The 18,606-nt window shown below is 50.0% G+C and overlaps 1 protein-coding gene across 17 annotated transcripts in view; it reads right to left on the bottom strand.

Annotated features, from left to right (window-relative positions):
- Window positions 1-12,842: 12,842 nt before the first annotated feature.
- Plekha6 (pleckstrin homology domain containing A6) overlaps window positions 12,843-18,606 on the bottom strand; it is a 141,873-nt gene continuing 136,109 nt past the window's right edge. For 16 of the 17 annotated variants that reach the window (XR_008217897.1, XM_052736943.1, XM_052736947.1 and 13 more), the window contains 2 exons: window positions 17,254-17,377; window positions 12,843-16,587 (listed from right to left, as the gene is read on the bottom strand). Coding sequence is in view for 16 of the 17 variants with exons in the window: in XM_052736943.1 (XP_052592903.1) it covers window positions 17,262-17,377 (116 nt within the window). In the remaining variant the exon portion in view is untranslated. The remainder of the gene's footprint in view (window positions 16,588-17,253; window positions 17,378-18,606) is intronic. The other variant, XM_052736946.1, reaches the window with a different exon arrangement.

Below are 18,606 nucleotides of genomic sequence, written 5' to 3'. Positions count from 1 at the left end.
GATACAATGTCCAGTGTGGTGGTGCATGCCGCAACCCCAGCCTTAGGAGGCAAAGGTCGAGAGTTACGCAGGTCTGAGATCAGTCTGAGCTATAGAGTGAAACTTTGTCTCAAAAAACCTAAACCAACCAACCAAATACTCTCGGCATCTTCTCATATATGCACTACAATTACTTAGGAGATTTTGAGATTTACTGCTACTTTGTAGCCCAGGAATGTCCCCCTGCCTCAGCCTCCCCAGTGCTGGGATTACAGGTGTCTCCCACTGAGTGCAGCTCATTTTTTGGTTAGACTTTTCAAACAGTGATTTGTACCATGCTCAGGTTTGTTCTGTGCTCTTCTTCACAGGTTGGTGCAGTTCCAGAATTTTCCTCTGTTGGGATCAGCCTTTTTAAAAAGGCTACCTTTAGTTGCTTCTGGCATTCAGCGTCACACACAAGCTCACAAACACGTGTCAGGAAGTGTGTTTTCCCACACACGGCTTCAAAACGTCCCCCATTTTTTGCTCCTGCTATAGTTCAGTGATTCAGTCAAATCTGGGGAGGGGGGCTTGCATCTGAAGTTCCTTTCAGGATAGCAGCCATGCAGAGAAGACAGTGCATTTGGGTGGGCATGTCATACAGATAGATACACAGGCATGCCAGACGCGCTCGCAGGTGATCATGCATGATCCAGACAGAGGTCACAGTGCGCCCCCTGCTGCAGAAGTCACAAAGCAGCAAGCAGAGAGTAAGGCCTGGCTCCAGGGCACTACAGAGCAAGGGTAGAGACCTCCCCTGGCTTCAGATTGTCCAGTTTTGGGTCTCTCTACGTCCAGTGTCATCTCCAGTCTGAGTCTCAACTCTCCAGCCTCAGGCCCTTAGGTCCCGAAGTTCCCAAACTGTTGCCGGAAGGAGCCCCCAGCCTGCAGCCCTTGGGGACAGGCCAAAGCCAGGTGACCAAGGCACAGCTTTTCAGAATGCAAAGCCAGCTTCAGTGTCTTTTTTTTTTTTTTCTACAGGGCATTGTCTTCTGGGGCAGGTGGATAGGTCTCTTTGGCCCACGCCTGTGTAAGGAGTAATCTATCAATTGTTTCTCAAATTCCTCATTCTTCTTCTCCAATTCCTGTGATCTTCCTGCCTCAGCCTTCCAAGTAGCTAGGGCTACAAGTGTGAGACAGCTGTGGTCCTTTTCTTTTTACAGTCATGAATGTACCAAAATTTCTAAGTACTCTATTAAGACTCTTGGGTCCTCACCTACTTGCAAGTAGGTGTCACCCCTGAGCTATTAGGAGTGTCCTTCCCTTCCCCTTCAGACAGACAAGATACAGATGTGGAACAGAAAACGAACACATGTGTTTCTATCGTCTAGCCCTCAGACCCCACTCAAGCTTTACCCGTGCGTGCCCGTGACAACATTCATAGGAAAAGAACACCGCTCATCAGCACGTGCCATCTTTAAAGACGTGTGCCTGTCTGGAATATTTCCACAATCGGTACTCAACATGACCTTGACCTTTGGAAGATGCAGGCCAGTTATTTTGTAGGTGGTCCCTTCATAGGGTGTGTCTAAGACTTTCTCTTGACAAGAATTCACTGGCAGAGCTACCGGCCAGATGTTACCGTGTACACTTACGGCAGCCTGGGGGCGAATCTGCTTCTAGCCTGGTTACCTCCGATGAAGTACCTTTACTCTTCAGGTGACACAGTGGACCCTCCTGTATAAGAGCCCTGCCTCTACCCCATGGGAACACCCTCCTCACCCCATCTTGGCTACCTGCTCTGCCCACAGGCTGGGGCTCTCGCACCCCACTTTGAGTACCCCTTCCTGTTCTGTCAAATGACTTTCAGACAGGACAGTTGGAGAAGAAGAAGGGAGTTGACAATAGTGGTGGATAGCTGGTGCTCATGCCATATCGGGCACAGGTCACATCTTAACTTGACATAACCATTTGAAGGGGCTGCGGTTAACTGCACGTCACAAACCAAACTGAACCCTGAGGGGGTACACTGCCCACCTAGGCCTTGAATCCAGTGGAAACTCTGAAATGTGGCATTAGCCATTTTTGCACAAAGTGTTCTTGCTTTGGCCATTAATAACCTTCAGGTAACCAAATCTCCAAGCAGGTGTCCGTCCTTGGCAGTGAACAGCAGGCCACCCCCTGGTTGAAATCTCCTCTCCTGACTCCCAGGATTCTTTCTGATTTTCTTCCGGTTGGCTAGCAGTCTCGCACTTCCAGTGACCCCCGCCAGCACCTACTTTCTTTCTTTTATGATTTGGCTCGCTCAGGGTTTGGGCCCAGCTCCTGTCTCTCCTCACTCTGTGTTCACACGCCTTCCTGTGTTTTTAAATGCTGCCTGTGTGCCGACAATGTCTACATTTATCTCTCTCGCCCAGGACGCACGCGATCCCACTGCTTGCTTGGCTGTTGGCTTGCTTTTCTCTCTGGCACTCTGCATGCCGCTGGTCCCAAGCTGCGATCAGCCTTCCTTTCTTTATCCTGCACCTCCTGTGAGAGCCGCTCCACTGCCACTGTCTGCCAAGTCAGCTGAGGCGGCTGCCACCCTCCTGTCTAATCCACGCGTAAGTCTCAGGCAGCTGCTTCCAGAAGCATCCAAAAACTGCCACGCTTAGCCACCCTCTTCTCTCTCCTGGACACCCCTCTTCCCCCGCCCCACCCCCTGCACAGCCTCCGTTAGTCACGTTTCCTGCTTTTCACTACGCCCATCTCCAACCCTCTTCCATACAATGCTCAAGGACTGAAAACGGACCAACCGACCATATAGCATCCTGATCATTCCACTCACTTGGAATGAATCAGGGACCCTTTTCTATATGTGCATTTTCTATATGTGCATTCATTATAGATCCTGTGGGGGGAGGGGGAGCTCAAACTTCTCCTTCCACTTTGTCTCAAGCCCACCACACTGCTCTTACAGCCTTTGACTTTCTATGATGCCCATACTTTCCTGCCCCAGGACCTTGGTGTATGAGGTTTCTTGGTGTGGAACACTCTCCTCATGGTTTTAAATGCCAGCTCCTCAGGGAAGCCTGTCCCCAGCCTCTGTGCTCTGGCATCAATCTGGTTCTGTCATTTCTCTCTCTCACAGGACTAAGCATCGTTCTTCACAGGACTTGTCACAGTTAGTAAGAGCGTGTTATCACACTTGAAGGCTGATGAGCTTAATAACACGTCAGCATGCCAGTGGGCTCAGGAATCCCGGGATCCCTGGGTTGCAAGGTGGGCATGCTGAGGGGGCAGTTTTGAGGAGGTATGGGATGATGTGGAGATACTTTGATGGTCACAAGGTAGTGGAGGGTTGGCTACTGTCACCTGGTGGGTGGCCAGAGGTACTGCTAAAATTCCATAGTGCCCAGGACAGTTTCCACGACAGTATCATCTGTGCCCAAACACTCAGGGAGTGGGAAGGCTGAGAGGCTGTGCTCCAGGGATCCGGGGACTCCCGTGGCTTAAACACCAGCTATACACATGTTGTTGACTCCCAGATTTCTCTTGCTGGACAAGTCTCTCTCTTCAAGTTCAGACCTATACCCTCTACTCTGCCTGAGGTCTAACCCGGATGTCTGAGACAAACATACCCAGACTATGCACATCTGGCTCCTGCTTCCCACTTCCACATCCACTTTCCAATCCACTCCCCAGGTACCAGGGAGATAGTCTTGACTCTTCATCCCTTCATATCTCACATCCCGTCTTCCAGCAAATTCCCCCAAACATCACACAGGACCACTTCCTATTTCTGCACTGCCCACGCTCTGTCTCCTGCCTCCTCTCCTCAGAAAGGCCTCTTCATTGCTACCCTGCCCTCTACAGTGTATTCCTGAGAATTCCAGCAACCAGAGTGAGCTTTTAAAATGCAAAGAGGTCACACTCCTCATATAGAGTGCCTTCCAAACTTTCCCGTCTATACAGTGGTCCACCATGGGCTGGCTTTCGGGGACTTCCCTTACCCAAGCTCTCCTTTCCACCTCTGATGTTCCAGCCACACCAACCTCTTTGTTGGGACACACACACACACACACACACACACACACACCCCATGGGTATAATGCCTCAGGGCCTTCGTGCTGGTTGTTCCCTCTTCCTGGAACATTCTCCTGCAGATGGCTGCATGGCCTACCTTCTCGTTTCCTGTAGTCGTCGGCATCAGGGCCTTTTCCTGCAAAGCCTTTCCTGGCCAATGGAAATGAATCCCCCCAACACACACACACACACACACACACACACACACACACACACACACACACGTGCGTACAAGCCCGCATGCTCTTCAAGCTCATGGCTCCTTTATTTTTGCTTTAGGGTGGGAGGGGGCTCTTACCACCCTATGACTTGCTCCACACAGGAGGCAAACCTGTCTTACTCTTAGTATCGTGTCCTGTGTTGGCACAGGGCTTGGCATACAGCAGATAGTTACCATAGGTTCCCTGAGGAGAACGTTGGCTCAGAGGCTAAACCATCCACCCAGTGAAACCTACGGCTCTCTCCTCCCCATAGCCGACCCACTCTTCCCAGGCAGTGGGTTGCTGTCTCCCGACTCCCCCAAAGAAGAAGTAGGGATGTTTGGACTGAGGCTGCAGACCCAGGGCCACAGGAGACCTTGAAGGTTTGGGGAGATGTCTGAACGGGCAGAGGCATCCTAGTTTTTCAGAACTATGGGTGAGAGGGGCTCAGCCTGCCTCGTGAAGTTCCGTCTGATGGCCTGAGTGCCTGGGCTGGCCCCACCCTCTACAAGGCAGAGGTCACACTTGCCCTGACTCTGATCCTTTGAGGATGCCAATACAGCAGCTTCCAACTGCTGGTTCCAGAGGTCACATCTATAGATCCCAGCGGAAGAGCCCGGTTGGGAAGAGCACGTGTTCACTCACCCTAGCAGGGACCCCCTCTATAGCCCCACATGCGCCTCCCCCCCAGCCACTCCACTCACTCTGCCACTCGGTGATGGAGATCATGCTTCAGTCCACTGGGGGGCCTTCCTGATCAGCTGGCTGGTAGTGAGCCCAGAGGACCGATCCTGGGCATGTTCCCGGGAAGCTGACCCTTGGCAACAGTGAAGGAACCTCTGGTAAATCATTAACTCTGTCCTTCCACATTCCCCACACAAATGGCTACTTAAAGATACAGGCCTGTTGGGAACTAACACTCCTAAGGCCCTTTCTGGCCCACCTTCTCTGAACAGCTTGGACTGGATATGGAAAGACAAGGGTCTGGGCAGGCCTGGGTTTTCTCACTGGTTTTGGTAGAGAGTGTAGGAAGAATTGGAATGGTGTCCCGCCCTTTTGCTTTTTTTAGACAGGGTCTCTACTCGCTAGTCTGGAACTCACTATGGAGACCAGGCTGGCCTTAAATTCATAGAGATCTACTTGCCTTGGCCTCCTTAGTGCTAAGATTAAAGCCATGTGCCCCCACACCCAACCTGGCCCCTCTCTTTGAAAACATGCTCGTCATTGTTTTTTGTTTGTTTGTTTGTTTGGCTTTGGTTTTTTGCTTTGCTTTGTTTTTTGCTTGTCTGTTTGGTTTTTGTTTGTTTGTTTGTTTTGGCTTTGTGCTAGTACATATGAGAGATGCTAAGGACCCAGACTCATCTAAGTAAAGCCTATAGCATACCTAAGGGGAGTCAGATTTATACAGCAAGGGTACAGGTGCCGCATGGAGTTGGGCAGCAGAGACTCCTACTTCCTTTCCTCAACACAGCCCTGAGGGGTGGTGAGATTGAGCTGGTGGAGACCTGGTCTTAGGAGAAGACTGGACAGTTAGGGAACCTGTGTCAATCCACTCTGCAGCTGGGTAGACATGGGTGCATCCTTCCTTGCTCTGTGAGCCTGAAGAAGAGGCAGATGGGGGCCTCAAGGCTAGCTCAGCAGTTACAAACTCTTGCTGATCCTGAAGGGACCCAACTTTGGTTCCCAGCATCTACATGGTGACTCACAGCCTTGTGTAATCCAGGGGATCCAAGTCTCTATTCTGGTCTCAGCATGCACCAGGTATGTATACAGTACACATACATACAGACAAACACTTATACACATAAGATACATTTTAAAACAAGAGAAGAGCCAGATGGTTTCTGACAACCTTTGCCCCATTTTAAAGGGAGCTGTGATGAGCTCCCCTTTTATAATGTGTCCCTGATCCCAACATGAAGCTCTCAGATGACATGACCGATACCCAAATACCATCTGAGAACTCAAAGCCACACTAGAAAGGAACACAAGAATCATTTGTGAGACATGGTGTCTCTCAGTATACAAAAGCTCAGACAAGGCCTTCAAGGACATGCATGTGGGACTGGAGAGATGGTTCAGTGGTTAAGAACACTTCTTGCTCTTCCAGAGGACCCGGGTTCAGTTCTCAGCACCCATGTCAGGCTGCTGGCAACTGCCTGTAATTCCTCGTGGCAGAGACAGACAGAGACAGACATAGAAAGATAGACACACTAAATAAATACATAAAATTAAAAAAAAATAGAACACGATGCCCATGAACAGGCAGACACTTGTACTATGCATAACAAGTGTCTGAATTTAAAAAAAATAGAAAACAGAGGTCAAGCTGGGTGTGGTGGTACCCACCTTTAATTCCATCACTCAGGAGGCAGAGGTAGGTTCTCTTTGGATTGGAGTCTAGCCTGGTCTACACAGTGAGTGACAGACTAGTCAAGGCTACCTCGTGGGACCTTTTCTCAAATACAAAAACAAATAACAAATAACCTTAAGTCATTTTATACAGAAAGGAAAGCCCTCATGTACATAAGTAAACAGGTAAAGCATGGTGGCACAGGTCTGTAATCTCATTCTAACGTCAGGAGACTGAGACAGGAGGAGCTCAAATTTGAGGCCAGCCTGGGCTACACAGTGAGTGTAGGGTCAACCTGTACTATCTAGTGAGATCATTTCTTCAACCTACCACCCCCAATAGTGGAGAGTAGGCACGAAACTGAAACCTGATACTAGGACCCATGCAGACCTGTCACTCCAGCTACTCTGTAGGCTGAGGCAAGAGGATCACATGTTCAAGGCCTCCCAGGGTTAGAGTTCGAGGTCAGCCTTAACAGTTAAATGAGACCACGTCTCAAAATAAAATAATTGAAAAGACTCCTTCTCCAGGGTCTACCCTGGGAAGTGTAGTCCTCACTCTGCATCAAGGAAACTTCTCTTTGCAACAGATGGAGACTGTTGCAGAAAGCCACAACCAATCAAATGCAGAGTTGTGGAGTCCAGTCCCAGTGGATATGTCTACAAAACAACTCCCAATCCTTAAGGCTCAGAGAACATTTTGGAGTTGGGGGTGGTGGTGGTGGTGTAAGAGAGTTTGCTATGAGATTGTGTCTCCTAGGAATGTCAGAAGCTACACCCATAAAGTCTCACCAACATCACTGCCCCAGAAGGAGCTGAGCAAGGACAACATCAACAGACATGCTAACATGGATGGAGGGGGAAAGGCCAGGAGGCCTCAACCCCACACCAAGAACTACAGGCAACTAAGAAATGCTGAGAGTGGGGGACATAGTCTGCCAGGGAAGAGCACACCGGTTGATTATTCAGTACCAAATGCTCGGCTCTGAAATACACAAGTAACATTATACAGACTGAGAGCAGGTTGTTCTTCTGTGTTTAGGAGAGTGTGTGTGTGTGTGTGTGTGTGTGTGTGTGTGTGTGTGTGTGTGTAGCAACAGTTATTGAAAAAAGAGATCATGAATTTGAAAAAGAGCAAGGAGGGGGATCATGGGAGTATTTGGAGGGATGAAAGGGAAGGTTGGGTGGGGATGATGTAATTATAATCCCAAAATATACATATTTATTTATTTATATTTAAAGGGCTGGATCCAGGACTGGAGAGATGGCTCAGCAGTTAAGGGCACTGACTGCTCTTCCAGAGGACCTGGGTTCAATTCCCAACACCCACATGGTGACCCACAACTGTCTGTAACCCCAATTCTAGGGGATCCAATATTCTTTTCAGGCTTCTGTGCACTGCACACACATGGTGCACAGACATACACACGTACAAAACTCTCATGCACATAAAATAATAAAAATTTAAAAATTAATTATAAACGGCCGGACCTATGAATCACACAGTGGTAGAACGCTTGCCTGACATGCCCAGGTCTCTAGATTTGGTTCCTGGCTCTAGATTCCATTCCCCAGCACCGCAAACAAAGAAACCCACAAAATATCTGTGTCGGATAAGAAGAGAACCCGGGTCATTTATATCTAGCATGAGGAACAGGGAAGTGACCTCGAATGGAAAAGAGGGGTACCTCAGAGACAAAGCAGGGTGAAGAAGCCTGTGGAGCCTGCCGGGAAGTGGGCTGTGTGAGGTCATTGTCACAACGCCAATGGGCTCGTGAGGGATCTCAGACACACGTCTGGCATGAAATGCCAATCCTGGTGGATTTAAATGGCTTCACCGGATCTCCATTTCCAAAGATCAATGGGCAACCATGAATGGACTGAGAAAAAGTAATCACAAGTGGATCCTGGGGACAGTGTCGGAGAAAGAGAGGAAAACCGACATTTACACAAAACTTAAAACATTTCAGGAATCAGGGCTGGAAAGATGGCTCAGCAGATAAAGGCGCTGTGGAACCCGCGTAAAGTCGGAGGGAGAGAACAGACTCCACACAATTGTCTGACCTCTGCACACAACAGAAAATTTAGGCGCACACCTTTAATCCCAACACTCGGGAGGCAGAGGCAGGCAGGTCTCTGTGAGTTTGAGGCCAGCCTGGTCTACATGTTCCAAGACAGCCATGCCTTCAAACACCAAAAAACAAAACCAATAAATACATAAGTAAAATAAATAAATAAATAAATGGAAATGTAAAGAATGGCAAAAACATGAAATGAAATGATTTTTTTAGTAGGTTTTTTTTTTTTTTTTTTTTTGAGACAGGGTCTCACTATATAGCACTGGCTGTCCTCAAACTTGATATGTAAACCAGGCTGACCTGGAACTCACAGAGGTCCTCCAGCCTCTGCCTCCTGAGTGCTGGGATTAAAGAGTGTGCCACCATGCCTGGCTTTTTTTTTTTACATGATTGTTTTTAATTAAGTGTATGCCCTTGGGTGTGTCTATGTGTGCACATGACTGCAGGTACCCATGGAACAGGATGCTGTGGAGCTGGCATTGTGAGTTGTCTGATGTGGGTGCTAGGAACCAAATCTGGGTCCTCTGAAAGAGCAGTACACACTTTGACCCACTGAGCAGTCTCTCAAGCCCCTGAAATAATTCCCCAAAGCTTTTGCTATGAGACCCCCGTTTAAGGGAGCTCTTAGTGATTCCTGGGGCTGGGCTCACCTCTGGCGGACACTTGCAGCCGGTTTCTTTGCTCTTCAGCAACACAGCCTTGAAAGAACCCTCAGTTGCACGAACTGTTAAAATACGTGTGCGGCCAATACACAGAATGGGTTATTTGATAATTTTGAGACTACGTCTTATTCCACTTAAGATTCTTCATAATAACCTTGCCGAGCTGTTCATGAAACTTATTCTCAAAAGCTTAAAACCTCACGCAAACTTTTCAGTAGTTTGATGAACGGACGTAGGGCGAGCTTATACAAGAAGTGAGTTTGGTCCAGGCATACACTCTAAGGTGGTTTGCGGGGAACCGGGGCAAGTCTTGTTCTGGAAGTCTGTTCTGTGCAGCGCAGCCGTTTAAAGCTAGCAAGAGTTTTGCCGCCCATTCCTTAGAAAACCCAAGGCTCTCTTAAAAAATCTTCTAGACAGCCACTAGGGGGAGTATGGCAGCCATTAAAACCCGTGAGCTCTAAGGTCATGAGATCTTTCTATTTAAAATTTCTGTGCCTCAGTTTCTTGGCTAAGAATTTCATGTAGGGGGTATCATGAGCATTACTGAGTAGCTATATACCTGTGCATAGTGGGTACCTTTCCCACAGTAAGCACTCAATGAGTTGTTGCTATTAGTATTCTAATAGTTATATTAATTACTATTGCTATTACTGGTCTTCTATTAATAGGCTGTTATACCTAAAAAGTGTGGCTCTAAACTGCTCCCCAAAGGTATCAGACATCAGCTAGGAATATTATCTGTCATCATTCCCATCACAGATCCCTGGGGACCTGGGACAAGTGAGCCCTGAAGTGTCCTTTCCCTGGCACGATTTTCCAGACACTGGAGCTGGATGTCCACAGTCCTCCCTCTTGGGGAGGGCATTTCACAAAGGCAACCCTAGGAAGGGTCTGGCCACAGAAGGCCAGGCTGTTCCTCAGCCTGTGGCTGCCTTCTCCACTAGCCACTGAGGGGAAACAGCGATGCACTTACTCTCTGGGGCAGGAGAGAGAGGTCCCCCCCCGTCCCCCCCCGCCCCCCAGAGGCTGGCCAGGCAGCGCATCTTCCAGCAAAGGCCATAGGCTAGACATTCACCTGTCCAGTCATCATGCCCTGCAGGTATCTCAGGGACATTCTCAATGTCACCACTCCACTCTGTCATGACTATAAATGAATTCAAGTTTTCAAAGTGCCTTTTCATCCACTTTTTTTCATTTTTCCTTTTTTCTCAAGAACTTCTTAGGAATAATCACTGTCGTCAGATGAGGATCCAAGGTTGCAGAATCCAGTCACCTGTCCAGATCGTTGTGCCAAGAACACCTCAGCACCGCACCACACTGGAGGTGCTAGACCAGTGGTTCTCAACATGTGGGTCGTGACCCTTTCGGAAGTCGACCGACCCTTTTCACAGGAGTCTCCTAAGACCATCAGAAAACACAGATATTTACATTACAAGTCATAACAGTAGCAAAATTACAGCCACTATGAAGTAGCAATGAAATAATTTTATGGTTGTGGGGGTCACCACAACATGAGGAACTGCATTAAAGGGTTGCAGCGTTAGGAAGGTTGAGAACCACTGGTCCAGAGAGATCAAGGGGTTGGGGATAGGCTAACAGGGTGTGGAGTCTGCATGACCCACCACACCTAAGAAATAAACAATCATATGCACAGTTCCAGAGCAGCACTCTGCAAGGGCGTGCTACAGAGGCTTTTGTTCCGTTTCCTGACTGCCCCCTTTACACACCCAACCTGGCATGGGTGGAGGGTTCATCTGAGCAGGAGGAAGGAGGCTGCCCCTGGAAACTGCTGGGCATCTTCATCCCATGAGAGGGGCCGCTCTTGTTTGTGGAGCCGGTGATACTAGGTGGACCTTCATGACTGCAGAATTCCCAGCAGGTGCCTGTCACTGGCTCTGGTCTAATGGGGGTTGCAGATGGAGGCTCGGGGTTCAGAAAGTGACCAGCTCTCCTATGCACACCCATCTCCTCAGAGGGGTCTTCCTTTCAGTCTGAATGTTTTAAAAAAGATTTAGTGTGTGTGTGTGTGTGTGTGTGTGTGTGTGTGTGTGTGTGTGTGTGTGTGTACCTGCAGAGGCTAGAAGAGAGCACTAGATCCCCTGAAGGTGGGGTTACAGGCCATTGTGAGCCACCTGATGTGGGTGCTGGGAATCTAACTCAGGTCCTCTGGAGGAACAACTTTTAAACTACAGAGTTATCACTCCTGTCCTGAATTGTGTTTGTTTAAGATTTATTTTTATAGTACCTTACAAGGTTCAAGGCCCGCTCTCCTGACAGGTGATCACTAGCAACCTATGACTTCTTGAACTTATATTTTAATAAACTTGAAATTTCAGCATACTAAAAAAAAGATTTATTTTTATTTTAGTGTGTATTTTGCTTGTATGTGTGAGAACTGCAGGCATGCTTGGTGTTCATGGAGGTTAGAAGGAAGAGAGCATTTGATTCTTTGGAACTGGAGTTACAGACAATTGTGAGCTACCATGTGGGTGCTGGAGATTGAACCTGGGTCCTCTGCAAGAATAGCAAGTGTTTATAACCACTGAGCCATCTCTCCAGCTCCGCGAATTTTTGTTTTATTGTTTTGTTTTGTTCTGGAGACAGGGTCTTGCTATATAGGCTGACCTCCAACTCATGATCCCCCTGCCTCAAGTGCTGTGATGCTACGTGTGTGCTACTTCACCTGCCCAAAGGTATCTGCCTTAAGCCCATGTTTGGTCCCAACTCTTTCTGATTCACTGATAATACCAGCTCTCCTGAGGATGTCACCCACCTATAGTGCCTGTTAAAAAGAACATCCCTACTCAGGCTATAGGGATGAGAACAGGGTGTGACAACTTTAAAGGTAACTGCCTGGTTGGTTTGTTTTGAAGACAGGGTCTCTCTATGTAGCCCAGGTTGGCCTGGAACTTCCAATCCTCCAACCTCTGCTTCCATGTGCTGGGATCACAGGTATGCATCATGCCCAGCTTTAGTTGGTTTGAGCCACTCCTCACTCAAGATTTCCAATGGAGAAATCTTCACACTCAGCAAATGCCAAAGGGCTTAGCTTAGAGAACTGAGGCGCTCTTTCTGGTCCCCACCAACAACCACACACACACACACACACACACACACACACACACACACACACACACACACACACACACACACCCCTCCATGCCCTAAAACAGCCATAGAGCATTGTGCAGCAACTGAGAAAGGTTGGGATCTTCTTTTCTGCTACGATCCTACCATCCATGTCAGAGGCAGACCAGGGAAAGCGCCTGTGGAGCATCTGACGCTTCCATTACACAAACCTCAGTCTGATGAGGTTAGCCCGCCACCACCCCAGCTCCGGGCTGAAGACACACACTCTACTGTGAAGCTGAGAGGCGCAGGCGAGCGGGTGACAGGAAGAGCTGTCACCGGTGTTGTGCCTGTCCCAGCCCTGCTTCCTTTTCCCATCAAGTCTGTAATCTGTGGGACCCTGAGGGCAGGGCAGCAAAGGCCAACAGGCACGCGGAGAAGGACACACACACCATGGGTACAAACCAGTCGTTTTATTTCCGGTATTGGTTTATACAAACTTGCAGGGTACAAATGCACGGCTCATTGGGGTTCTTTAGTATCTAATCTAGTAAGATTGCCACCGAAAGGAGGGAGCAAGCTCTCACCTACCTTAGTCAGGCGCCCCTTCTCTGGGGGACAATGATCGGCTAGACGAATGCTCAGGGGATGCTACGGCCGTGTGGTCCCAACAGAGACACTCTTCATCTAACCTTAACTTTGTCTAAGGTCACTTTCATACTAAATAAAGACACTGAGATCATAAATTTCCTTGTATGGTTTATTGTCTAACACTAGCAAATCAAATTGGCCCCAAATATGTGCATAAATAGATATGTATATATATATTTATATATAGTATTTTTCTTAGTTTTAAGAGCTGCCAGGAGGAGGGTGCCTAATGGGAAAGGAAAGGATTCCATCTTGCAGTAGTAGCCCTGCCTCCAAGAACATGCCTTCCATAAAGGCAGGAGAGCAGACCTGCTGCTTGCAAGCTTGCTCCCTCAGAAGTCTTTAAAGTGACAGTAGCAGTATTTGATCGCAGCCTCTTGGTTTTTGGTGGTGGAGGTAATGCGTGAATTGGGAAGGCCCTATGCGGGTAGCCAGGACTTTCCCCAGAAGGGGTGCCTAGCCCCAGGCTTATGTCTGGGCCCTGTTCATTCATAGCAAGAGACTCGAGGCTGGGAAGAGGGCCAAAAATGCCAGAGTTGGAGATCAGGTATCAAAGGCTGGCCAGAAGTGTTGTAAAATTCCCAAACACATCATTTCAGATCTGGGGTGAAGTCTCCATCCTGCCCAAATCCTTGTAAGGCTAGAACCTCCTTGCTCACTTCACCTGTCAGAAAGCAAGTTTGGAAGGCTGAGCTAGCACAGGCCAGAACTCAAGCCCACAGCCTGTCAAAGCACGGAGCCTTTCTTCTTGGGAAAGACTGAGATGTGACATTGGCTGTGGAGCCCTCCCCAGCCAAGAATGAGGCTGGATGCTAGACCAATGTGCTGTAATGACTCCCAGAAAGGAAAGTCCTAGAGGGAAACCAGCGTGCACAGAGTGGGCTCCGGAGAAAGTGTATGAGAGGCCTGGGAACTCATTGTATTCACCAAAGAACACAGAAGATCCCAAGCCACTTTCTCTGGGCTTCACCTTGTGACTGACATCCTTCAAACTGGCTAGCTAGCGTCTGCTGCCAGCAACCTGCTGGCCTTTTCTCACAGAGGGATGAGGGGAGGCGGTCCAGGGGCCCGTGTGAGGACTGCATGTCTGCAGTCAAACATTTCCTTCAGGAGACCCACATGCCTGACAACCCTTGGGCTGCCTTCCAAAGTTGACAGTGAAATCAAGTTCTTAGACCAGGACTTGCAAAGAAATGTCCTGCTCCTGCAGGATGCAGCTGGGAGGAGCCTGGGGACCAGCCCTTTCTGATGACTGGGCAAGGGGAAGGAAGACATGGGGCAGAGGGGAGGGCATAGACCCAGACTAGGGACAGTCACCTCGGTCTCCTTGCACGTCACCAATCCCTTTCAGACATTGCACATTTTGAAAATAGATCTGCTCTTAAACAAAAGCACAAATAGGTCTGCCTTAAAATAAATCTTTCCTCTCTCCTTCTTTGGATCAAAAGGCAGGGGGTGTGGTTTCAACATGCTAAGAATGGCATGGACAGAAAACAGGTCTGGGAGGGAGTTGAGAAAGGATTGACATCCAGACAAATAGATATAGATGTATATATATATTACATGGATATCTATGACATGATCACTTCCATAAAACATATATTAAGGCATGTAAAGCAACATAAAGAGCCAGCTTTATGAAATACGGGATGAGTGGTGGAAGAGGCCCAGACGTTTCTTGGTATTTTGTGTGTATTTCTAAAAATACCACTTTTTTAAAAAAGGAGAGACGAAGACAGGAAAGCCCTCAAAACTCTGTTTCTTGTGAAAGAGGGTATGGGGAGAGAGCTAACCTGGGAGCTAATCCCACCTACCAGTCTTTAAGGAAGAAAGGGCAGGTTTGGGGTGCTTGGACTGTGTGTGGACAGGGAATGTCACCGAGGAGCACTTTCCAGGCCTGACAGGGTGCATACAGGTGGAATCCTGCGATCCAGAGTCCCTCAGAAGCAAGACAATCTCCTAAGCACCTAGAACACCAGTACCTGGCACACAAAAAGTGCTTGACTAGTATTTGTGGAATGAACGGTCGTCTTTACTTGCATATAAACTAGTAACTGTCCCAACCACGAAGGAGCAGTGATGAATCGACGGGAGATGATGCAGTTGTATCTTGGGACCGCTGATGCTCAGGCTGAAGTCTCTGGGCAGCAAGTCTGGCAGGGCGGGCCTGGAGACTGGTGTCTGCAGCTGGCCTTCCTTCACCGCTCTCTGGCTACATTCACTCAAGGTAGGTAGAATAGAGAAAGACTATACTCCCTTCCTGTCTCTCCCTGTCCTGTCCTCCCTAGGTAGGTGGGTTATAAGAAAGCCCAGCCTCTGGTCCTGCTCTGGATGCCTGAGATGAGTAAGGACCCAGAGCCTGGCCTCACATTTAAATCCCCATTCCCTCCTCCTAGGGCTAACCCTCAGCGGGCCCACAGTACTCTCCAGGTTTGAGTGGGTCAAGAAACTGGCTAGGTAAGGCCCCAAGGCTGACTGACAGACAGACGACAGATAGACAGACAGTAAGACAGTCCTCTCTGCCCATGACCCTAGGAGAGAGATGAACAGCAGGCCTCGACACAGATGGACCATCTCCCAGGCTGTCTCACCCTAACACTCCCCTCCTCCACACCTTCCTACCAAGCACCTCAGCTGGGGCTGACATGTGCCCGGCGAGTCCTCCTGGGCCACCCGCTCCTGAGGAAGATGTGAAAGTACAGAGGCGACAGTCAGGCCCTCTGCTTGGCACTAACCTAAGGCTCCGCTCTAGGGAAGACATTCCTACTCTCCCTTCCCGTTTCCCCTCCTCCCTTACATCCCCATCGCTTGTGGAAAGCATCCGACTTCCCCTCCCTTCAGTCTCCAAGCCTCTCTCCTCTTCCGTCCGCTCCCACTTCCAACTTGCCCTCAGACACCGCGCAGACCTGCTGTCCTCTATCCACACCACACCTGACCCCTCCAGGAACCCGGGGGCCGCCCCCTGGCGCTCATCATCTTCTCTTTGGCTCAAGCAGGGCAGAGCTGGTCTCCAGGGAAACCCATCCGCATCGCTGTGTCAAAGCCCTGGGCATCGCTGAGGCAGCTGGGACCAAAGGGGAGGAAGCCGATGGCAAGAGCTGGCCTCTCACTGTGTTGTGTGGGTTCCAAGGGGCAGACGGCCTGTCTTGTCTTCACTTCCAGTCCTCACCCATAGCTGAGGGCCTGCTCCCCACCAGGACACGCTCTCCATCAGGTTATGGTGCAAGAGGGCCACACAATACCATCCGGAACCGCACTTGAACTCCCTGTGACTGGGGCATCAGAGAGGATGACACCTTGGCCTTGCATCCCAGGTCTTTGCCTGAGAACTACGGCATGACGGTACAGGCTTCAGGACACGGGCAGCAGATGTGGCTTTCAAGGCATCCATGCTCCTTTCTGAAGCAGGCCTGGCCCCCAGCCTGGCTCCCCGGGGCATTCCCACGCTGGGTGCAAGGGCAGGAGGCCAGGATGAGGAGCCGGAGTCCCGGATGTGCTATCAGAAGGTGGCCCTGTGGAGCTTCACAGCGTTGGCCTCAGCCAGGGCTTGCACTAGAAAAAAGAGAAGCGGGTGAGAAGAGAACACGGGCCTACCATGTTTCACGGGGACAGGCAGCTTCTCTAGGGAGTAGGAAGCTTCATCACAAAGAGCTGAGGAGCCATCCCTTCCCCACCCTGGAGAGAGCGGAAGGGAGGGGAAGAAGACGGGCCCTCTCCCATTCCTAACACAAACTGTGCTGCCAGGGGAGGGAAGAACAAGGCTAGGTTCTAGCACCGCCCTCAGCTACATTAGAGTCCTGGAGGGGGGGACACAGCTTCTAGGGGCTTCTTAGGGTTCTGCGGCAGGATTGCCATGGATCTCGAGAGATGGAAGCTGGTGAGCAGATGGGAAGTCTAGGGTGGCAGGAGCAGAGGCAGGGGCCAGGGAAGTAACTTTCCCCGAGCAGCAGACAGGTGTGGACTTTGCACCATTCCCTTCTGCTTGCAAAGAAGCAGAGTGAGTCCCTGGCATCGTCATATCTAAGCAGCAGCGTGGCCAGCCACCTGCAGCCAGTACCGCTCGGAGACATCGGTGGCTGAAGCGGACAAATGGAGGGGACACTGAGCGCAGGGTACCGGGGTGGGGAGAAGCGATGGGAGGGTGTAGATGACTCAGTGGGGGTGAGGGAAGGGCCCTCCCTCCCTGGGGTGCATGAGATACAGTAGAAAAGTGCTTACGTCAGAGCTCAGACCCGCATGGTATGGCTGCTGTCGGCGCCCCGTGGGCGTTCAGACGATAGGGGGTTGACTGGTGGAGTCGGGGAAGCAGGGGAGGTGGGAGGACTTGGGGTGGCACATTGCACTGGAAACAGAAATGAACAGGGCCGTGAATAGAGGACAAAGGGTACTGGGGAGGAGCCTGGGCACCCAGAGCAAGCGAGGCCACTCCCTGGGCAGGAAGCAAGACAGGGAGGCAAGCAGAGAGAGAAGAGCTGGGCTGGGGAGCTTGCTCAAGCAGAGGCGAAGCTGTCTTTATCCCCCAGGGTGCCATGGAGGCTAGTGAGGCCCCACCCGGGAGGAGACCTGGACCAACACAGGCTCTGCTAAGAACCAGGGTGTGATGGTGCATGAGGCTGAACCCCATTCTGGGACAAAGACTCCCTTCCCATCCACACTGGGAGAGTCATATATTCCTACTCGGTGCAGGACAGAATGAAGGGGAGTCACTTCACACCATCTATGGCACTTTCCCTCATGATAATGATGAATAGTGCAGTAAAATCACACCAGTCCACAGCATCAGGTCACCACTTCACAGCAGGACAGCCACCATGATAATCGTTTCCAAAGAACATGGCTTCCTGATCTCTGTCAACTTTGGTGTGACCAAGGGCTCAGATGCAACATCCACGATCACGAGAGGCGCCGCTCTGACCAACCCAGCAGAGGACCTTCAGTCTGCTCGAGAAAAATCCCTTTGGACTTTAAAGCCGTGACCTTTGAACTGATGAGATTTTACCCTATCATCATTCTTTCATGGGAAGACCAGCAGAAGGGGAAAAGACAAGAACACGGAGAGTCCACTAAGTGGCCACTGGACGCTCGCACATCCTCAGGACAGCCAAGGCAGAGGATGGCAGGAGGTCCTCGCTTGGGCTCAGAGAAGAACCAGACCTCAGCCGTGAGTCACGCTGCATTTCCAAGATGTGACCCTAAACTTCTAGGTCCTGGCTCCCCACCCAGGCATCACCTCCTCTGACTTCACCAGTGCAGCACAGGGCCCATTCGGCTCCTATTATTGCTGTGTCCCCTGTGTGTTCATAGCCCAGGTTGCTCAGGTGGATGTGAGATCATGTCTGCCTCACATAATGCCATTTGTGCCTGGGATTCTGAAAGCATCACACAGTGACACTCATTTTACACAACTTGAATATGTGTTTGTGCATGTCCAAGCCTCAGTGTTTCCATACGACACGACAGCCTTGTCCCATCATAGGCAAAAACACTCACAAATGCTTTCCAACACATTCATGTGCATGTCCGTATCACCAAAGGAGGAGGGTGACTTATGGGCTATGTTCAGACTCAGTC

Source organism: Peromyscus californicus, unplaced genomic scaffold, assembly GCF_007827085.1.
Source record: "Peromyscus californicus insignis strain IS unplaced genomic scaffold, ASM782708v3 Scaffold_14__1_contigs__length_90479793_seg_2, whole genome shotgun sequence".
Taxonomy (NCBI): domain Eukaryota; kingdom Metazoa; phylum Chordata; class Mammalia; order Rodentia; family Cricetidae; genus Peromyscus; species Peromyscus californicus.
This window is presented reverse-complemented; position numbering and strand designations above follow the sequence as displayed.